This window comes from Tiliqua scincoides, chromosome 3 (genome assembly GCF_035046505.1).
Source record: "Tiliqua scincoides isolate rTilSci1 chromosome 3, rTilSci1.hap2, whole genome shotgun sequence".
NCBI lineage: Eukaryota > Metazoa > Chordata > Lepidosauria > Squamata > Scincidae > Tiliqua > Tiliqua scincoides.
This window is the reverse complement of record NC_089823.1, coordinates 58,847,918-58,871,432: the sequence shown is the minus strand read 5'-3', so window position 1 is coordinate 58,871,432 and position 23,515 is coordinate 58,847,918. Positions and strand designations below refer to the sequence as shown.

The 23,515-nt window shown below is 42.1% G+C and overlaps 1 protein-coding gene across 3 annotated transcripts in view; it reads left to right on the top strand.

Annotated features, from left to right (window-relative positions):
* The window catches only part of GRIK1 (glutamate ionotropic receptor kainate type subunit 1), a 200,428-nt gene extending 178,539 nt beyond the window's left edge, over positions 1 to 21,889 (top strand). For all 3 annotated transcript variants that reach the window (XM_066622618.1, XM_066622617.1, XM_066622616.1), the window contains 5 exons: positions 4,670 to 4,887; positions 9,357 to 9,582; positions 14,542 to 14,792; positions 17,574 to 17,739; positions 21,800 to 21,889. In XM_066622618.1, coding sequence (XP_066478715.1) covers positions 4,670 to 4,887; positions 9,357 to 9,582; positions 14,542 to 14,792; positions 17,574 to 17,723 — 845 coding nt within the window. In that variant the 3' untranslated portion in view covers positions 17,724 to 17,739; positions 21,800 to 21,889. The remainder of the gene's footprint in view (positions 1 to 4,669; positions 4,888 to 9,356; positions 9,583 to 14,541; positions 14,793 to 17,573; positions 17,740 to 21,799) is intronic.
* The last annotated feature ends 1,626 nt before the right edge of the window (positions 21,890 to 23,515 follow it).

The following is a 23,515-nucleotide window of genomic DNA, read 5'->3' as shown; positions in this document are numbered from 1 at the left end:
AGAGATCTGCATCCTGGTGCCCTCCCTTGCATATGACATAGCCCATTTCTAAAATCAGGAGGTTGCACATACACATCATGGCTTGTAACCTGTAATGGATTTTTTCTCCAGAAACTTGTCCAATCCCCTTTTAAAGGCATCCAGGCCAGATGCCGTCACCACATCCTGCAGCAAGAAGTTCCACAGACTGACCACACGCTGAGTAAAGAAATATTTTCTTTTGTCTGTCCTAACCCTCCCAACGCTCAATTTTAGTGGATGTCCCCTTGTTCTGGTGTTATGTGAGAGTGTAAAGAGCATCTCTCTATCCACTTTATCTTTCCCATGCATAATTTTGTATGTCTCAATCATGTCCCCCCTCAGGCATCTCTTTTCTAGGCTGAAGAGGTCCAAATGCCGTAGCCTTTCTTCATAAGGAAGGTTCCCCAGCCCAGTAATCATCTTAGTCTCTTTTCCATTTCCACTATGTCCTTTTTGAGATGTGGAGACCAGAACTGGACACAATATCCAGGTGTGGCCTTACCATTGATTTGTACAATGGCATTATAATATTAGCCATTTTGTTCTCAATACCTTTTCTAATGATCCCAAGCATAGAATTGGCCTTCTTTACTGCCGCCGCACATTGGGTTGGCACTTTCATCGACCTGTCCACCACCCCAAGATCTTTCTCCTGATCTGTCTCAGACAGCTCAGAACCCATCAGCTTATATGTGAAGTTTTGATTTTTTGCCCCAATGTGCATGACTTAACACTTACTTACATTGAAACGCATCTGTCATTTTGCTGCCCATTCTGCCAGTTTGGAGAGATTTAGTAGAGTTAGATCCAACCAGGCAGATCAGGTTCTTCTTGGCCCAAGTGGGCACACAGAGAGATATTGGTGCATTTTTGTATGCACTGCACATGTCCCCTCTGAGAATGGGTCCTGTATAGAATCATCTGAAGTTCTTTGTCACGGTTTATCAGAAAGACACCGTTTAAGGTTTTACAGTATCAGGCAGGTGTGTGTCTATAGTTGTGACTGCCATGTGTGTGAGAGTGCTCCAATACTATGTGTTTTTCATGGCCTGCCTTTTTGGAGTTTACCACCATCCACAGCAAACTGTGGGATGCCGTGCCTCCTAGTTACCATACCTTGGGTACATGACAGTCAGCCCCAACCAGACTCTGCTTGTCTTTGAAGAAGCTTTTAAAACGAAAACAAAACCCAAAACAAATTTGGAAGTCGAAGCGAATGTTGCCATGTACAACCTTGTGGTACGTGTGACTGTAAGTGCACCATCATTAACATGTGGAGTTTGAACAAGAGATGAATGGTTGCTAACCTCTGCATCTATTGTTATGCTCTTTCTTGTTAACAGAAGCTGCTTGTTGTGCTTGATTCGAAGCCACTGCTTTATTCAAGCTTAAAATGTGATGATCAGACTTTCTCTTTTCTACAGAGCGTGAGCAAAGTCTGGATCAGGATTGGCTGTCATGTCTGCCATAAAAAGGCACTAGAGAAACTTCAGCAAGTATTGTCTCTGACTGGTTCTGGATACTAGCCCTATTCCCACCCCTTCTTCTTTAAATATTTAACTCTGAATATATCACCTTTTCTTTAAAATCTTTTCTTTTTCTACCCAAACTGATACTTGGCTTGGCAGATTTATTGAAAGTTATAGAAAACTATATAGGCCATGCCCCCCCCGCCCCATTTACAAGCCTCTTTAATGACAGTGAATTTACTCTGTAGGAAAGTGTGTTGCTTTAAACAGAAAGGTTCTATGAGAAGTTAAGACTTAGGATACTATCGTGTGCACAGTTACTAGGCAGAAAAATCCCACTGTGTTCAGTGGGGCTTACACCTGAGAAAACTGAAAATGATCATGCTGCTAAGTACGTTTTCAGTACTTGGCCCCAAGCATTGATCGGACATCTTTTATGCATGTAGCAGAACAATTTTCTGCTGACAATTTTATGCACGTAGCGGAACTCTGATACATATATGGAGCTCCTCACCTACATCTGTTGCATCATTCAGTGGTGTGAAGGCTCTGTATGCATGATGCAAATGAGAAAGACTGCACGTGCAAGAGCTCCATATGTGTATCATTGCATAAGGCTTTGTACTGGGGGAGGGGGAAGACCGAAGTCCATTTCCCTTGAAAATCCTTTTCTTTTAAAAGCTTCAGCATTGCATGCAAACTTAGTAGGCCTGAAGCTGTGCACCTAATAGTTTTGCTGAGCCAACCGTCAACATTTGGTGAACCATCATGGCCCCAGGAGTCAATAGTCTACTTTTGGCATGTTATTTGCTTGCGATTGTTGTTGATGTCTTCTGTGTTGATGCACTCCACGGCAAATCAAAGTTAAGTAAAATCATATTTCTGCATCACTTGAACATATGACTTTTCTCATGACAACAGAAAATGACAAGAAAGTTAGACATGCACTGGGGAGGAAGAATATCAGAAGAGAACTTGATCTACTAGATTAGTCTGCCAAGTTACTATGGTCTCTGAAATGTACCTAGCTGTTATTATCATCTATGTTCGTTAAAATGAGACATTGCATCAGTAGCTGCATAATTTATATTCCTCTGAGGAGCTTTTAGTAAATAATGTTTTCCCAAAGAACTGGATCAGCATTCTTTGCAGCTGCCTCTTATGCTGGCTAGGTCAGCTGCAGGTTAAAACTAGAATTTCATCCTAGGGATGCAAGCAACCAGAGCCAAACCTTTTCAAGGAAGCCGTTGCCATTGATTTCCCTCGGTGAGCCTGCACATCAGAGTGCTTAGAGCCTTAGGTCATACTTAACACTGACTTTTGAGAGAGAGGTACACGTATTTCTATCTAGTTAACTTTAATCTGTTAGGAACAGGAGTCTCTTCCTTTAAGCCAATTATGGCAAACCTTTTCTATACTAATAAATCTGTCAATGCCATAGCTCTGTTTTATTCATCTGGCATAATCGTCTCAGATGGCAACACGTTTCAGTGCCAACCACATTTCCTGAGCAAATGAGACCCAGTGCTGCACATGCTTGGTGTTCGGCTTTGTAAAGATGCACGACATGCTTGTGTCTGCTTTATTCCTAGCGATCACTTAAGCACCTGCTTTATTCCTACCGAGCTGACAGACGTCCGAGTCAGAGTCTCAATCTCAGAGAAGAGATGACACTAAAATAGAAAGAGAGCCTACTAAGCTGTGAATATGCTGCAATAGCGCCTTCACAACTGAAAGGGGCAGGTGTGCATACCAACCCCTGCCCATTCCTTCTCTTTCTTCTTCTTTTCCTGGGGAACATTAATCTCTTCTTCCTCCACCTGGGGAACATTAACATTGCTTCCTGCAAGAAAAGTGCTTGTCTCAGACACTGCTGTAGGCATTTTGTTACTTTTCCCCAGGTGGAGCAAGAGGAGGTGAATCACTGGAAGAAGAAGTGGCAGCAAAAGAGGCAGGGCAGAAGCAGGAAGTGGCAGGACCTGAACAGTGTTCAGTTTGCTGGCATGCTCTTCTGTCCACCCAGTTGTGAAGAGCTGGCAGCAAGTTTGAAGAATGTGCTTTTAGGCCCCTTTTAGTATTAAATCTATCTTTCCCCCTCAGTGCAATGTTTTGTGTCCACAGGATCTGCATAGCAAATAAGAACTGATTGTGGTACAATATTTGACTTTTGGGGCTCGAGTCGATCCTGTGGGCCAGCAGAAAGTTACGCTATAATTTGTTATTTTCTGGAGGGTGAGCCTGTGATCAGACCCTCACAAACATCTTACATTTTATACATTCATGGGATCAGTGCAAAAGTCATCCCATGAATATCAAATGCTACACTGGAACCAGCCAACTAAAACTAAAAAACTTGGGTCCTATGTATTTTAGAAGCAATAAGCATTTAGACCATCAAATCTTTCCCGTGAGAGAAGAACTGTGCTTTCAACATCTAAAGAAAATACAAATTATTCATTTATTGTCCTAAGCTTGCTACGTGTTGTTTTGCTTCATTGTTTTTGCTGTCTTACAGTATCAGACCACAGTTGAGGTGGCATGTTGTAATGTTAATCATCAGTATCTTCATTAACATTGTATTATCATGCAAATATTATGAGTTAGGGCTCTTACTTTAACTGGCATCTAAACTATAGGCATAGAAGTCATTTTAGATTGTCTCCCTTTTTTCTCTTGCTCATGCAAGGTCTGTCGACAAAACTGAACAAAGTCTATTCTTCAGTATGACTTTGGGATACCAGGCAGTTAAAAGGATTGAGGTACAGGGGGAAAAATACACATTAATGATGAAATTTAATATTGACAGAGTTTGGCAGCCTGGTATCTGAATCCTGTACAGGTTTCTTACAGTGATGCCAATGAAACAAACTTCCAAGTAAGCCCAATTATATTCCTTGTAAAAACAATTAAGATTAATGATTAGGAAGAACAAAAGATGTGGCAAATTTGGAATTCAACTCCAAGGACATTCACGTGTTTGTTGTCTATCGTCTCATTCATCTTTTTCAAAGTGCATCCCATTTTTAGTGTAAGCTATATACGTCTGGAATTTTTGAATCAAATCATTCTCTTCTGCTATTGTTCATACATTAAACATGTTCATAGAGGTAACACCCACAGCATGAGTCTCATTTCTTTCAGTCAATTGTAACGCAAGTGTTTTGATGGTGTTATAACAGGATCAGAGCTGATGCCTAAAGCTCTTTCTACCAGAATAGTTGGCGGAATATGGTGGTTTTTCACCTTAATCATAATCTCATCCTATACTGCCAATTTGGCTGCCTTCTTGACTGTTGAGAGAATGGAATCTCCCATTGATTCGGCAGATGATTTGGCAAAGCAAACCAAGATAGAATATGGAGCTGTTAGAGATGGATCGACCATGACCTTCTTCAAGGTAAGATGGTGACAACAAATTTTGCATTGTCAGATGAAACGGAGATACTTTTTATTACATTAGAGAGTAAATGTGGTTGGGGAAAGCAAATCACGGGCTATTGATGAGTCGGAGTTCTTTAAGATTGAAATATTAGAATTACTCTGAAGATTGAGGAAGATGGTATGTGTGTTGATCCATTGCCAAACTGAAGAAGTTTGCTCAAAACCTTGCTGCTGCTGTGCTTGAAAAGGAGCCTCTGTATTTTTTACTCACAGAAGTTATGGCTAGAAGTGTTTGAAAATGGTCTTATTTACCTCACTCAGAATTAAGTCAATTGTGTTCAGTAAAGATGGCAGCTCAATCCTGAGCTACCCAACACCCAGAAAAGCAGCTACACCAAAATGGCTGCTGCTGCTGCATCTTATGACTGCTGCTGGCTCCTCAGGGGAAGGGATAAGCATTGGACGGCGTGAGAGGGGCCTCAAGTGTGAGGAGCCTCTGGATGGGTGTTGGGCCGGTGTCAGCGCTGGGCCAGTGGTAAGCATTGCTGACTTGCTTTACAGCATAATTGTGACACTCAGCACTGGCGTTTGGCTGGTGCTGACCACTTAGGATCAGGCCCTTAGAGCACAATCCAGAGAATCACTTCAGCTGGCGCAAACATGCCATAAAGCACGTTCATGACTACATAGGAGTTGTATTCCCGGAGGCCGAATCCAGTGCCAGAGGGGCCAAGGCTAAAGAAGTCTACAATTCCAAATCGGTTTGTTCTGATAAAATCATATTAAATTTAATTTTGCTTTCAGGGACTTCTCTAGAGCAATGGGTTTGGGGTTCTGAATCTGAATCCACCAATAAGCTAGAAATATGACAGGTATATGTAAGCAACGGCTGGTAATCTTAGAGGGGTTCAGAGCTAAACAGATGCAGGTAATTATAGTTATCATCCTCTCACACTGTGGGATCCAAGCATGATACACACAGACAAAGCTAACCTTTAGGAAACCATCGCTCTAAAGAAGCTGTGACAGATGGGCAAAGCTGTGGGAATTCAGAAAGAAATATGCTTCTGCTACCTCTGCTGTATTGTGTGAACAAATATTTCCAATTTCTGTGGCTGTCAGCTTGACATTTTAAATGGCTGCTCAGCTAGTGCCTGCAAGTTCGTGGTGAAACTACATTACAGCAGGAGAAAGGGAATGACTGCTTGTACCTTTGATTCTTATCAAAATTAACAATTATTTTTCTCAGGAGAATTGATTGAAATGTGTGTGTCTCTCTTTATGCAGCAGGGTAAGTCTTTAATGGATTCACTTGATGCCTTTGTTCATTAATAAGGGCATCCTTGCTGCTTGAAGGCTAGATTAATGCATTACTAGTAATCTTCTAGACTGAAAGAGTAGATTACTAAACTATACATAGTTTTATATCGCTATGTAACATTATCAGAAGTCTGCTATTTGTGTTGTTCATAAATAAGCCTTCCTATAATCAAATGAAAAGAGATAAAACACAGAAATAAGTACAATTCAAAGAGTAGTTGTTCACCATAATTTTAAAACTGCTCCTGTTTCTTCCATATTGAATATACAGTCCTTTCCTGGTATAGCTCTTGCCACTGAACCTTAGGTCAAGATGCTTTGACTAAGAGACAGTAAAATTCACATCCCAAAGGATTTTGGCATGGCTGGCTGACTGACACACACACACTATTGATAACTCCACACACAACAAACACCTTGATTGAAATGCCTCTGAAACAAGAAAGGCATTGTCTTTATATCCCTCAAAAGCTTCTACCAAGAAACTGCATCAATTATGATGCAGTTTGCTCTGCATAAAATAACCATGACAGGGATATTTTTAAAGCTGAAGTATCTGGACTTCTTAATTTGAAGGGCAGGGAATGTGTCAAATACGTTGTCTGTCCAAGAAAATATAATAGTGTGTATCTAAAGAATATTAATTATGAGTAAGCAACATTTTGGTTGATGAGTAAACATATTAGTGATGAGTAAACAACAAATTGGTTGAGGTTAATTTGAGTCTTATTCATTTCAATGGAACTCAGACACAACCAACTTTTTTCCTACTAAGGAGACATTGGGCATAGATAGCATGTCATTTAACTAACAGCCCAATCCTAACTAGGACTAAGCTTCCCTTTATGATAGTTCCGCTGTCATAAATGGCTACATGGCGGCATGCACAGCATTCCACCAGTAGCCATTTCAGGTCTACTGTTGCAAACAGCCGCAGTGCCAGAGACCTACTACTTCTGCTGGCTACCTCCAGCAGCAAAGGTAAGTTGGCAGTGGGGGCTAGGAGTAGCAGCAGAGGGCGGAACAGGGCAGGTGGTGGGCATAATGGACCAGGGAAGGTGAGGAACAGGGGAATTTTTGGACAGGGAGGAGAGAGGGAGGGCAGGAGGCAGGGAAGGGGTGGACCTCAGCTACACCAGCATGCACCGAACCCTATTTTCTGTCCCCTTCCCTGTCTCTTACTCTCAGATTTGCACCAGCAAAAAAGCTTGTGCAGATCCAAGGAGGCCCCTTGGGGCAGTTCCCTTACCTCAAGGAGGCCTCCTGATTACCTCCCCCCCCCCCCACCCAGGATACTGCACATGTTTCATTGGCAGAGCTGCATGAGCATGGAGGGATTCAGTTAGGATTGGCCTTAAAATAAAGTAAGAATTGGACTTTAAAATGTAAGTTTAAAATAATGAAAAATCCATGCTAAATTAATTTGTCGTTGATTAAGGTTAGAAGTGAGGACCAAAGACCCAAGATATCCAGTATTTTCATAATTTAGACATGAAATTAAAGTGATGGCTTAGCTTACTGTTGGAGTTGTCCCAGGAAAAGCCATACTCCACCCAAGGGATTCATTCCTGCATTTAGGGAGCCAGTCATGTGCAGTGGCCACCAGGCAGAGGACTGAGCTTTAGCACTGATGCAGTCATTGGCATTCAAAAAGCCTGGACATAGTGAGCAGGGCAGCAAAATGCCAGCCTTACACCACCCACTTGATGTATGCAATGACGCGGATTTATAATAGCCACCATGTTCCTAATGATCACATAGCCACTTACTCGTGAGTGGTTCAGTACTTAGGACACTTATCTTATTGTCTCTCTGCCCTAGTTCTTCTAAAGTCCATATCATAGCAACTGATTTCACAGTGCTGCTGCAAGGACTGACATTTGACAGACTAAAACCAGTCTTGAGAACTAGTTATCATGCAGTATTACTTTAATTTGGGTTTCTTTCCCTGATGGTAATCATGTGGAAATCTGTTTTGCCTTATAGTAAAACATGGGCAATAGACGTCTTTGTGATGGTGCTCTTATGTGCACAGATAACCTTGACATTTAAGTCAGAAACAATGTTTTGTTTCAGATAGGGTAGTGAACATGACATCAATAAAGTTCAAATACTGAAAAGCTTTAGGTTAAATTGCAGTCTGAAAATGCATGCATCTGTTGAATGCAAATGCAGTATGTCACCACCCTTGGGTGTTTTTCAGGTGATCCTATTTATAGAGGCTCTTGTCTCATAGAGAAGTGGCTATGCTAACCCATAAAAATGAAGACAGTGATGGGGTCCAATTGTTGTTTGGTGACGGAGTGGGAAAACTTTTGACAATTGTTTCCATAAACAGGGACAGTCCATCCATGAGGCCAGTTGAATTGTTCACCTCAGGTGGCAGAACATAGAGTGCAAACACCTCCATCCATATGGTTCTGCTGCTTATCTTATTGCTCCAATCTCATCTCCTCAAGACTTCTACTCCATTACAGGTGTGCGCCACTTTACGACCTTCCGGCTTACACCAGGATCACATAACTGACGGCCATGTGTGGTCACATGGTCGTCAGGGGCGCATACCCCAACCTTCCAAAAGCGGGGGGAGTTCTGCTCCCGTCCCTTCCCGTCCGCACGCTGCCTCTGCAAAACTCAGACTGAGGGAAACCCCATAGTTAAACACAATTGTATGCCTTCATTAAAATTGTGTCCTCAGTGCAAAAGGCTTTAAGAATTTTCAGTCTCTTGCTTGGTGGAAGTGGAACGTATTGGTCAAAATGCTGTCCATGGAACTGAATTTGGTAATTCTAATCCATCTCTCCTATACTAAAGAGCTGTTGCCATTCATTCATTCAATCTGTACCCCACCTTTCCCCCAGAGGACACACAAGGCGGCTAACAACAATTAAAATACAAAAAAGATAATATATAAAAACTATAAAATACAAATAAAATTATAAAATAGACAGTAAAAGCCAAGCTGCAGCAATGATAAAAACCATTCGTTAAAATCACCATCTGTTAGCCATCATATCCTCTTACTGGGCATCAAAAGCTTTCCAGAATAAAATGTCTACAGGCCTCACTGGAAGGCTAACAATTGAAGGAGCTATCTTGGAATGTTTTGCATTTAACTTGTATGAATAGGGCCTATTTCTGATGCTTTTGATTTCTCTCCTTTAGAAATCCAAAATTTCAACATATGAGAAAATGTGGGCATTCATGAGCAGCAGGCAGCAGACAGCATTGGTGAAGAATAATGATGAAGGGATCCAGCGTGTGCTCACCACAGACTATGCCCTGCTGATGGAATCCACCAGTATAGAATATGTCACTCAGAGAAACTGCAACCTTACCCAGATTGGAGGGCTCATTGATTCCAAAGGTTATGGTGTAGGCACTCCCATTGGTAAGAAATGTATAAGTATGTTAGCAACTGGAAGATGAACAGGTAGCATCTTTAAAGAGCATTAAATAGATCTAAAGCCCGATCCTATCATCAGGTTGTACTGCTGAAAGTCATGTTCTAGCAATGCAGACCGATTAACAGCATCACAAAACATGATGCTCTATAGTGTGCTGCCATAAATGGTGTGCAGTACAGGTTGCACGGCAGCAGACTTACCCCATTCCCCCAGTACTGGTAAGTCAGTGATGGGAGTGGACCGTGGGCATGGAGGAGCAGGAACAGGAGTATATCGGGGAGGGAGGAGTGGATCTGGCAGCAGTCATGAATGCTGGATTTTATCCACTGTTTTGAAAACTTCCTCTTCTCCCTCCTGGGAATATGTCTCCAAAATGGGTGGCATATGTCCAAGGTGACCAACAGGCAGTCTGAGGGCTTATGCAGAAATAAGTAAAAATATTTTTTACATACCTCCTGTTTGCTTTCATGTCGCCACCCCCCCCCCCCCCAATAGCATACAGCATATACCTTTTTTGGGATTGCTGCATGCTGTATTGTGGCAAGGGATAGGACTGGGCTCTGAGAAAATAATTATTTGGAAACTTTTCACAAGTACATCCAAATAAGCCTATGTTTCCAAAAACTACCCATTTGTCACCTTTACACCAAATGTAATGGTACAGATTTTGTGCGTGTATGTACTTTCCTCCCCTGGATGTTGGTTGAAGTTCAAGCTAGAATATCTTCAAACTTTTGTTGGCTAATAATAATGCATTACCCACTGCTTTATCTTTTACATGCTTATGTTATTCCTACTCTATGGGAAATGTTAGGTTAGAATTTAAACCAACTCAGGGCGCAATCCTAACCAATTTTCCAGCACTGAGGTAAGGGCAATGCAAATTCGAGGTAAAGGAACAAACATTGCCTTACCTTGAGGAGGCCTTTGTGACTGTTCCCCAACTGCAGGATGCAGCACATGCCCCACTGGCACAGCTATGCCAGTGCTGGAAAGTTGGTCAGGATTACACCCTCAGAGAGATAAAATGAAGATTACACACACTGGGAGTAGAATCCAGAACAGAGTTCTGTGGAATTCTGTTATAAATATTCTGTCCACTGGTAAGACACAGGGGTGCAGGATGTGTCCTGATGCAGTCAGGTAATTTAAATCAGGTTCAGCTGCCTCCCACACTTCACATAGTAACATCTAGCAGTTCATCATCCACCCCCAGATTACTGTGACCACAAGCTGGAGTAGAGCCATGCGTAAAAATCAGGAGAAGAATGTGGTGCTGGAAGCTCCAGGGAAGTGGTGTGGACTCCCTGGAGCATCCAGCATCACATTTTTCAGTTTGAAGAATTGTGGGCTCTATTTGGCATGAATCTAAGAGTTACACTCATAGCATAGTCACAGCATGCTTGACAGCATGATTAGGTAAGGAAGGAGTTATACTGAGTTATATATTGAGTTATACTGGAGCTCTATGGAATTACTCTGTTCCATGTGCTCCACTGTTACTGGCAGTATTTTTTAGAACACATGTAATATGGATACATATTCATGGGGGGGGGGGACTTTTTGCTGGGACCTAGTGGCACAACTGTGTAATTTGGTGGTGAAAGTGGAGATGAGTGTAAAGGTGCACAACAATGTACTAAAGAGCTCAAAAATCACAAAAAGGTGGGCCTCAAACTGGGCCTCACTGAATTAGCTCACACACACATAGACCCCTATTCTGTCATCTCTCTCCCCACCACCCCCGCTGCTGCAGCCACACTGCAGGGGGGTAGTCCTGGAGGTCTCCTCTGGGTGAGGAAACAACTGTTCCCTTACTCAGGGCTAAGCTTCTGGTGCCAGAATGGGTCTACCCAGACCTAGTGATTTAACTGTTGCAAGTCTGAGTAGCTCAGGGAAGACAGACTAAAGCCTGGAAGAGGGATAGGATATTGATGGTGCTTCTGCCACCGATACCGCCCCCTTCCAGGCTGCCATCCACCCCGATCCACTTCTGTCTCTTCCATGTTCCTCCCCATTCCATTCTTCTCCTTACCACCCTGACCTACTGGCACTGGGGGAGGTGGATAATCAGTGGCAACCCAGAGGCTCCAAACAGCTTGTCAGGTTCCAGCCACAAGAGGTTCACATATAATTGGGCTGTTAATCTGTATGGGGGAATGTGACGGCTAACTTCCACACAGTGATGGAGCCCTGGGGAAAGCAGTTAGCCCAGCACTTTTGTTCTATTTGCCACTTGCCACCCTCTGCAGCCCCTTCTTCTTTTGGTAGGATGAGTGCTTTATTTAATAATCCTTTGCATCTTTCCTTCCACGCTCCGGGCAGCTCAGGCTGCCCGCCGCTGAATAAACTCCTTTGTTTTACTGTTTGCCTGCCTGGTCTCAATTCACTTGGGAAGAAGATTGCTGCATCTTTTAGACCATCATGTTCTGCTGCTGTTTGCTTTTAAGGCGATTTTGAGGCTTTCTACCTGAGAGGGATGCTTTCCCAAGGCTGTCTTTACTCTCAAACCTTGGGTGGTGGTCACAAATAACCTTGTCCCAGTTCATGCCCAGTTTTTCCAGTTAAAAGAGTGAACCAAAGAGCAAGAGAGAAGGGTACCATCACTAATCATTTTGCCCTCCATCTTTCCTTATATTTTCGGTTTGTAAAGTTCTGGTTTACTGGATCATGGATTTGAGTGTATTTTACTGCTTATATGGAAACATTTTTTTCAGTGCCTGAGGAGGCAGCACAAAACGCAGAAGTTCCAGTTTAATGATTGGTGCACTGTAAAGGTTTCAATGCAGAAATAAAGCTTCCATGCTCCAAACCAAGAACAATGAATAAACTGGAACAGATGGTAGTTTCATGGAGAGAATATGTGCATCAGACATACAGCTGGGGGGTGCAGTTGTAAGAAGTTTCTTATATGATTAATGGGCTTCCAAAAAACCTTTTGGGAAGATACATTCGTGTTTGTGATGAAATCAATAATCTGAACTTCAGTCACAGCATCTAAACAAACAGAAAAGTTAAAATATTTCACAAGGCAAAGTGAATCAAAACAATAAGAAAGTTTTATTTCATTATTCAAGTTATTGTGATGTGATCTGGTGCTCACAGAAAAAGAGTCTTGTGACATCATAAAGACTAAGGGCCCAATCCTATCCAATTTTCCAGCACCTGTGTAGCCACAATGCAGCCCCAAGATAAGGGAACAAATGTTCCCATACCTTGAGGGGACCTCTGTGACTGCTGCCCCGTGACAAGATGCAGTGCATGCCCCACTGGCACAGCAGCACCAGCACTGGAAAATTGGATAGGATTGGGCCCTAAGGGGCCAATCCTATCCAATTTTCCAGTGACGGGTGTAGCAGTGCCAGTGGGGCATGCACTGCAGGTAGTCATAGAGGCCTCCTTATGGTACATTTGATCTCTTATCTTGGGGCTGCACTGCGGCTACACAGGTGCTGGAAAATTGGATAGGATTGGGCCCTAACAGATTTACTGTGGTATAAGCTTTGGTGGACTAGAGGCCACTTTCTCCGATGACCTGAAGATGCTACCTCATGCATCTGATGAAGTAAGCCTAAGACCATGAGAACTTATGCTGTAATAAATCAATCTGTAAGGTGCCTCAGGGCTCTTTTGTGTTTGCTGTGACAGACTGGCAAGGCTACTCCTCTGAAATTTGAACTGGAATTGCCACTTCATTAGGAGAAGGCACAACACTGCGTTCTTATTAGTCAACTGGTTACTTTTCAAACAAGTCCAATTATACTAGATATTTTTCTATGATATGTATCTCTGGTTAAATACTGCAAGAGCTTATGTGCTCTTATGTATTTAGTGCATCTGCCTAATGTTAGTACATCAGTCTAATGTTTAATATTTTGCAAAAAGCTTTGAAAGAAATATCTGTGCAGAGAGATAGAAATTATGAGTAGAGGTGGGAGAAAACTGTGATAATATGATAAACACGTAACACCACTTTCTGTACCTCATTTTTGTAAAAAATAAAAAAACCTGCAAAACCTTTTTAATTGATTTGTATTTACTATTTAATAGGGTGCATGAATAGACTGAGGCTGCTTCTGCAGTCATTATACCACCTATATCACCTACCTACTGTAGTTTACTGATGTTGTTATGCCTCAGCTTGCATTAAATCATGAGATGTTGCTTACACAATATGTTTTGAATATTTCCAGGGAAAAGTATTTGTAAGTTTCAGCTCTCAGTGCTTCACTCCACCCATGTAAGCCAGGCAAGAGTACTTATTCCAATTCCTTTCCTGATTGGTTCGTCCAGAGGGACTGACGTGATCAACACATGGACAACAGTGATAGTAGCCATCAGTTTGCTAACCAACCATAATATCATCCCACCTCTACTTTGAAGTAGTTCTAGATACTCTTCCTATGCCGGGACATACTCCCCCTTTCTCCATCCATTCTGATCAATATGATTAGCTGAGTCATATTTTTATGTTTAGTTGTGAGATCAGAGGGTTAAAATAATTTTCTTGATTCATCTTTCTTTGTCCAGGAACCTGTCACCATCATATCTGAAACTGTTCCATGAGTGAAAAAATTATATACTGTAACTTTCTTTTTTTGGCACTAAAACACTGTCTCAAACTATATTACAGTAATGGCTTACATCATTATAGCACAAAGATGCACTTGAATATTATTCTGATCTTTTAAATCGCGTACAGGTGGGTCCCCATATCCGCAGATCCAGTATCTGCAGTTTCACTTATTCATGGATATATAGATCACAGATATATATATATATTCATGGATATATAGGACCAGGACAGTTCCTGCTTCCTCTAGCATTCAGATTGGTTGGCTGCATGTTTGGTTCTGCAGTTAAGGAAGAATGTTAAACAAGAAGCATCCATGCTCACCCTGGGTATCATATTAAATGTTCTTGTCTTACCCTTTTTTCTCCAGGTTCTCCTTACAGAGACAAAATTACCATTGCTATTCTCCAGTTACAAGAGGAGGGAAAGCTGCACATGATGAAGGAAAAATGGTGGCGAGGCAATGGTTGCCCTGAAGAAGACAGCAAAGAAGCCAGTGCCCTTGGTGTGGAGAACATTGGAGGCATCTTCATAGTGCTCGCAGCTGGACTTGTCCTGTCTGTGTTTGTAGCCATTGGGGAATTTATTTATAAATCAAGAAAAAACAGTGACATTGAACAGGTAAGTCGAGTTTGGGTTGCACAATACGTGGTGCAAATACATGGGTGGGGGAGCTATGCACTCAGCTATGAGCCTTCTGCTGGTCAGTTATGAACTTGAAAAGACTCCAGAAATTTACCTGACATGCCTGATGCTGGCAGCAATGTTAAGATTATTTTGTAAACTGGTGATGCAAGACCAACTATGGATTTTTCTGCTCAACTGCTTGATGCAATGGAGGAAAGCAGTGCTTGAGTTTACCTACCTTCAAGAGCATATCAGGCCACAGCCTAGACTGACAGGCTGGTTGTAGAGTTTCATCATGAAAGTTTCCATTGGAATTGCCACATTTACGACAGGTCACCATTGAGAGCCTGGCAATTCTGTTGAAGATTTGCCAGGCTTATTGGCAGCACTTTGCGCACATCTGTTGACAGGGAGAGGGAAAAATGCCAGGACCCAGTCACAGTTTGTGCTGTTCAGCAGAACTGTCCAGCACAGTGCAATATTTTTTTTTGTACAGTTGTTGCTTTAATTTCAAGACACCTCACACAAACTGGCTTGGAAAGAGACAAGGAAGAAACAACAACCACTGACGTTACAAACCATAACCAAATGGAAGTAACAAGGGATTCATTTGGAACCTGAGCCTGTAAAGGCAGCAGAGCAAATGATCTCTAGAACTTCCATCACCAACACAAGGTGATCCTTCATCCACCTGCTGTAGTGCTCAAGTACTGCTACAAGGCCTTGGTGATATGCAGGAATGTTGCACCATTGGGGATGGATCTGCAATTAAGCGCTACCACCTGCTTCTTGTGTGTCTATTAAGGGCCCAATCCTATCCAGTTTTCCAGGGCTGGTGTAGCTGTGCCAATGGGGCATGAACTGCATCCTTTGGTGGGGAGGCAGTCACAGAAGCCTCCTCAAGGTATGGGAGCATTTGTTCCCTTACCTCGGGGCTGTATTGTGGCTGCTCCGGTGCTGGAAAGTTGGATAGGATTGGGCCCTCAAAGGGCTACTGGAGCAACCCCAATCTTCTGCCGATAGAGCAACCTTCTAGAAGGCAAAAATTTGGGCACAGATACCTCCTCTGCTATTGAACATCAAATAAGGTTTCCCAGTGGTATCTTGCTTGCTTCACACAAGAGGCTATTGCAGCTATTGAGGCTCTGCTTATATACCAGCTACAGCTGAGAATAGGATCAGGCCAGTCTGAATTCCAAATGTAAAATTCTCTCTCTACTTCCTGGAAAACCTGATGAAGCAGGCTTGTGAAAGTAATGTTTTTGGGTTGGGAGGGTGCCTTTTAGTTTCCACCACATCTTTCAAATACCTTTATTTTAAAATTTTCAAATTACATGTTGCAAGATGACCATTAAATTGCTTTTTTGCTATCAGAATTACTATGGGATGCTGTTAAGGCAATGCACGAGCATTGTTTCTGTGGTTAACACGATCCACTGAGATGTACTTCTGTGCAGATTGAGTTGAAATGAATGGAGGTTATGCAGGAGCAGCACTTGCAGGATCTTGGCTGTAGCCTTACAGCCAATGATGTACATCTAAGGGCACAGTCCCAACCCACTTTCCAGCAGTGACATAAGGGCAATGCAACTCCGAGGTTAGTATTTCCTTACTTTGAGGAGGCCTCTGTGAGTGCCACCCAACTGCAGGATGCAGCACATGCCCCACTGGCACAGCTATGCCAGTGCTGGAAAGTTGATTCGGATTTGGGCCTACATCATATTCATTTCAATAGGACTAACAAGAACATGGCCATGTATAGATTCACATCCTATGCATCTGAGAAAAAACATCTCATATAACACTGATTTTTTTATATGTCAAATTGCCTTGCTGAATGACTAGAAATATGTAAAGTGCAAGACTGAGCAGATGTTTCCTGTTCAGTTTCATTATTGGACTGTGGGTTAATTCTGCCCCACATTCTGCTCTGCCTGCCTGCCCTGCCTTCTAATTTAACTTGGGGAATTTCTAAAATGATTTTGGAATTAGTTCAGGCACAGTTTGAGACTGTTTTGAGTTCTCAGCGTTTTTATTGCCTTTCCTTTCATGTTATTTACAAATGTGTATGTGCATTGATCAAAACACCGTGCAAAAAGAATCAGGATTCTTTAAAGCACTGTGATTTCATCAATACACATGTGCACTTTACACAAAGATTTCCTTTTTACACAATGTTTTAATCAGTGCATTGGGGTAAATTGTAAAGGAAAAATAGTTGTGGCATGAGCACACCAGGATATCATGTGTTCAGCAGTCAGCATGAAGCCAAAAACGGAAAGGTGCAGATTGCTGCACATCAATGCCACTCTGCCAACACGATCAAATAATTGGAGTCCCCTAATTTGAAAAGATATTTGGATTGGGAGACTATCCTAAGCATCCTTGGTCAACCATAAGGGCTCCTGTTAGAGTTACTTTTATTAAAGAGATAGTGTAACATACAACTCTCCAAGTAAGTCTTCTTGTAAGTCTGAGAAAAGCAAAAGATGTTCATATGAATTCCTGCTTTCTATCAGCTATTTAAAGACTTGTGAAAAATATGAATGGTGAAGCATTCATACAAATTGTTACGTTCTTAACATTTCAGTAAAGAATCAATATGCATAGTCTTCAAAATTCAGCTTATTGCTGTGTAGTTTGACAGCTTTCATTTCTTCATAATTATGTTCTACAATTTTGGTATCATTTTCATTTTAAGCTTTTTCTGTTTCTTTGGTTAATCATTTTGCCTCTATGTTTTTCTTCCATCTCTTCCTTCCTGCATGCGAAAAGGCCTTTTGTTTCTTTTACGGACTGCAGTGCAAGCAAACTCATCCGTCCAACTCCACTTCTGGAACTACCTTATCTACGGAGTTAGACTGTGGCAAATTAATTCGGGAGGAACGAGGGATTCGAACACAACCCTCGATTCACACTGTATAGTTACAGTAAAGTAAAGGTGTGTTCATCTAACAGCAAACCTTTTCAGTGATGTATATGAGAAACCAAACGTATTCTCAGTGAGATCCAAAGAACCACACAACTACTTCCAGCACATTTTTGGCTAGTGTTTCTTGAACAGCAATCCTCCCTCCTCCATGTCACATTATAAACTTCTTTTCATTCTTTTCATTCTAAATACAGAGAACTTTCAAAAGCAGATGGTGATATGGCATCAGGATCTGGTGTTCAAAGAAACAAGATCATAAATTCAAGAGGGCATGCTTGAGTTGCACTTTGACCACAGTTCTTGAGCATGAAAAACTAAAGGCTGTTGGATGGTCCTGAGAATGGATGTAGCTAACTATCTCATTAATGGTGTATCATGGTATAATAGGCTCTTGTAATTGATTAGTAAATACTTCTGTTTGGTTGAACAAAGGGTATTCAGGTTTCTTCTGTGGCAATACACAGTCACCCCCAAGGGTGACTCACAAAAGCAAGTTTCTGCATGTAGAGGCCCTTATTGCATTGGGGAACCATTTGCGCAGACCAGATCTGGAAGCATTCCCTACCTGAGTGATGCACTGTTTTGAAGCAGGTGCATCTTCTCAGTTGTCTTAAAATGTGGGCTTGAGTATGCATCCTTGCCCACATTGTCTTGGATCACTAGTCAACATGACTAGTTCGGATTGGGGTCAACAGCTCTTGCCATTCTTTTGGTTTGGTCCAGCATTTTCAGAGAAGGATCATTTCCTTTCATTTTCCACCCAGAGCTAATTAAAAATGTGTTTTGCCTTCAGAACACCAAAGTCTGACACGTGAGAGCTTGTAGATATTAATTTGTAGCCTGAGCAAAAAACGAAAAGGCTGAATGGAAAGGCTAATACAGGGCTCTCTCTCTTCCCAAAGCATATGTCTTAAGGGGGCCTGTTAAATTATCAGAAACACCCAATGGAATCAGGCAGTACTATTTCTGGTTGGCAGCACTGCGTTTGGGAAGTCTCTGAAAAAGTCTTATATATCTAATTGAAATTCAGCAGATAAAGTGTCCAAGTAAATGGAAGTATTTATGTAACAGGAAATAATTGAACTAATCTGTGTATCCCCAGAATTAATCCTGTTCTCAATTAATCCAGTATAGCAACATAATGAATCTGATAACAGACTCCATTTTTCTATTATAGAAGTTACACTCTGGTTCTACGCTCTGCTTCAGTTTCAGCTTATTTTTGCAAAGATTATGGGGACCATTTTGAGGAGAACGTGATCTTCTCATGTGACCAGCTCTAGCTAGGAGTTCTGTATGTGTGGAAACAGGAGTGTAGCGGCACACTTTGAAGTGCAGGAGCTCTTTGTGATGCCCCACAGCCATATCCTACTGAAATAATATGACCCCCCAAAAAATCGACTTTAACAATCAAATTTTAATATCTCCAGGGCCCTCTCCTAGTTAGCAATTTGCACATGTGGGTTAGCATATACCGTAGTTCCTGTATAATATCAGTCTTGTGACAGGCAGGATAATCCGTCAGACTTTTCAGTATTCATTGCAGACTCCCAGAACAACTTTCAACAGTGATTCCAAATTCCATATTTGCTCTTTAAACACACTTTTGCTGATATATGCAGCCCATTTTCTTTGGATTACAGTGGAAACATATTTCAGCGAAACGTATAAGGCATAATGCTGACGATTGGCTTCAAATTCAGTCTTTTTCCTAATTATCTGTAACTTCTCAGCATAACACCTAAATTCCTTCTTGTTATCTTTCCATCTCCATTTTCTTCCACACTGGTATAGAGAATTCTGGCTGTAATGTTTTGAGATGCAATGTCTTTTTTACCCTGTTCTCACACTATGAACAAAAAACAGCATTTCTGCTATGAATAGTCTGGCTTGATCATTCCGTACCAAGCTCTCTGATGCTTTTACTCATTCTTTCTTCCACAGCACTGAGATAGCTACCTATTTTGCAGCATCACCTTCTTCACCCATTTTTCTTTCCTATCTGACATGTGAAAATGCAGCATAGCATATATGTATAAAGTAGCTTGTTTTAACGTGGATCATATCCTGTGAATCAGGAAAGGTTTTCTGTCATGCCTAACATTTGCTGCTGCTGTAATCCAAAGAGGTGCAGCTTCCCCCACAGCAATCCTCATCAATATAAAATATTGCAAGTTATTCTTTTTTAAGTATGGGGTAGCTACAAACCCATTTGTGATGGGGTAGGGTGAGATGGAAGGGATAAAAATCATGGCTGGTGGAGTATGAGTCTTGTCACAGATCCAGATGGGCTCAGAAAATTATGACTTTTGTGATCTTTTTCAGGTTCTTTTATTATATTTCTTTGGTTACAACAGAATAATTTATCTTGTTTCTTATTTGGGAAAAAACAGCTTTGAGGGAAAAGTGTAGGGGAAAGTGTAGGCTGATAAAAAAAATTTTTTCCCCAAGCAAGCTGCAGCTATATAATAAATACATCTAAAGATGAATCACCAAGTCCTGAACATCCTAATAACATTTAAGAAAGCTAAGGGCTGTTTGCAGTTTTGAATTCCCTGCCTCTGATGGAAACACATGGATCTCACTCATAGCTGAGCATGATTTCACACTGCAGTATATTCAGATCAACTCCCATACATACAAAACATAATTACCTATGAACACTTCTTTTAAAGAATCACACCAATATTTACAACTTCCTATTGATCAGAAAGCCTGGTGCCACTGATGTCTATTACTTGTTAGGATACTGAGAGCCCAATCCTATGCATGTCTACTCAGAACTAAGAACTACTGCAGTCAATGAGGCTTACTCCCAGGAAAGTGTGGACTGGCACACACTGTCGCAAACATGCCATAAGGCAAGTTTGTGAGCTCTAATGCTGGGCAAGCGCCGGGCAGGCACCTGGCCTCCACCACTCAGCAGTTGCAGGGACTGCCGAGCAGTGAAGAGGAAACCGGGGGCGGGGAGGAGGTGGGGAGGAGGCGTTCTGGGGAGGGGGGAGGTGAGCGGACTGTGGGAGGAGGGCGGGGAAGAGGTGTGTCAGGGAGAAGGCAAGGGGAAGCGTGCCAGGGGAGGGAGGCGGGACCCATTGTAGTCAATGAGGCTTACTCCCAGGAAAGTATGGACCCATTGGAGTGATGCTCCACTGGATCCTGAGCCTTCGCATCAGGCTTGGCGCCTGACATGAAGGCTCTTACCTCACCGCTGACCTTTTGGTCTGTGGTGAATTGAGTAGCCCCACTGTGGGGCTACTCCCTTTACCCAGGGGAAGGGGATGAAAGTCTCCTTCTCCTGAGGTGCTGCCCGCAGCTGCTGTGGGCGCACAGGATGCAGCGGCAGCTGTTTTCTGTGCCGCCGCAGCTGTGCGCTCCGGGAGCTCAGGATTGGGCTCTAACTCAGTTCTGTAAAATATCACAGTGACAGTGAACGAGTAACAAGAGCTATTCACATTCTAATATCCTAATCCTAACCTTGGCCAGCCTGCATGGTGCAGGGCTACGGACACAGCAGGCACTGCATACTGTTGGCTGGCTGGGGACCAAGCTAGCCAGGAGAGGTGGGTAATGAAAAATTTTACTTACCTCCCTGACCATTTTGTGGTTCTGTATGGGTCTACCCAGATCTGTGGCAGCTCTTTTCTGGCATGGATCTGTTGGGCTGTAAGGGGCATGTCAGGCCAAGGATGGGGGTTCCAGATTTAACATACACCATGAGTGTCATCGAGAATGGGGATTCCAGATTTAGCATACATGGGTGTCACTGAGATCCACACCCATGCTGCTCTCGATTTGCACTGGCACAGTCTGATCCGTGCCCTGATACACCCACACCACGAGCCACAGACAACCAAGTTTCTGTGGCACTGCTACCAGCACATGGCCTTCCAGCCTTTGCACAGGCCACAGTGCTCAACAGAATGATGGAGAGGCTCTTGTACCAGTGAGAATAGGATTGGGCCCTTAATGTGTTTAAAAGATGGGTGCAAATTGTGAAAAAGATAGGCAGATAATCTGTTTTGGGTATAATAACATGATCCTTCCTTTTTTCCTTCCCATCTTCTGCCAGTGTCTTTCTTTCAATGCCATAATGGAGGAACTTGGAATTTCTCTCAAACACCAGAAGAAATTAAAGAAAAGGTCAAGAACTAAAGGACGATCATCATTCACAAGTATCCTTACTTGTCATCAGAGGCGGACACTGAGGAAAGAAACCATGGCTTGAACAAGTACAATGCTTTCCATGGGAGATATCGGGAGCAAAATACAAAAGCAAAACAAACAAACAAAAAACTTGGATGCCTCCAATTGTATGGAAGAATTTCTGGAAAGAGACATTAATCTTGTTCCTCAGAAATTCAATGTGGTTTTTCCCTTTTTTTAATCTAGAGGAAGTACAGCAGACTCAGCGCTCACATCAGACTGACGTACTACTACTCACCTGGGAAATGTCTCACTCTTACTTTTGAAATGATTTGTATGCTCACCTGTTTTGCATCTCTCTGCTCCTCCCCCATTCATTGCTGTATGTGCTTTCTAAATGAATAAAAACAGGGATTTTTCAATATCAAATGGTTCATGTTCTCATCCAGAAGACGTTATTTTTATTCCTCCTTGCAGGTTGGGTGTATGAAGCTGCTTATATGTAGTCCAATCGTTGATCTATCTAGTTCACTGTTTCTTGACCAGTGGTATGAGTACCACCAGTGCTAACATTTAATAGAGTCATAATATGGATGCACTTTTTGCATGTAGCCTCCCTTCAAGTCAAAAGGTAATTACCATTCCAACACTTGCTCTGCCAAAAGTCCTCTTGTCACTCATATATATTTGAACTTTGCTTGAAACTGTAGCTTAGGAATCATATTGCTAGCACTTTCAGTCTCTCTTTTGATTTGGACACGTCTGTCAGACTGCAGCATTTGGGTGTCCTGTCCAATTTGATTTCAAAACAAACTTGCTGACTGCAACATTGAAAAGGTCTTTGTCCACAGGAATAAGTAAAACAAACTATTTAGGATCCCTGGTAGAAAAACAGGCAACTTAAAGATAATGCAATGTTATTTTCATGCTCATCTTCATGAATTTATGCCACAACAGTAATACTTCTCATAACACCACTTCTTTTAGCACCAATTCATTACAGTGCTCTTTTCCTGGCATGATTAACAGCTACTGTAAGTGCATTCTGGACCAGGGGGCCAATCACCCACAGTTTCCTGCCTTGTCATAATTATATCTCCTATAGCTCTGTTTCACATAGTGCTCAACTTTGCTGGAATGTTTCCGGGTTATGGGAGGCGCTACAAGCTACTGCAGTACTGTCACAAGCTACTGGTTTTCCAGTAAAACAAAAGAAGAAGCCAGCCTAGTGATTGGTAAGATTTCCCATATGGCAAATAAGTGTTTGGCCATTTTCTTTCTGCTTTGCTCAGTAAAACTATTTAAACACAGTCAATAGACCCTTACAGAAAGTCTTGGCTCATGGATGTCCATGATGGACCTTTGGAACTAAACTAACTAGTTTTGATTTATCCTCAAAACTAAATACATTACATGGAGAACCGCATCTCTGAGGGCACCATAATTTTCACCTCAAGCAACGTTTCAAAAAAAATTTGGCGATGACTTCCCTGGCAATACACACAAGATCAATTTCTAGTATAACATGCATGTTCCTCACACTCCTCATCTTTGCACTGCCACCATGAACATAAAACTATTAGAAAGTTCCTTATATTCTCAGACCTTTGGTTCATCTAAGGGCCTGATCCCATCCAACTTT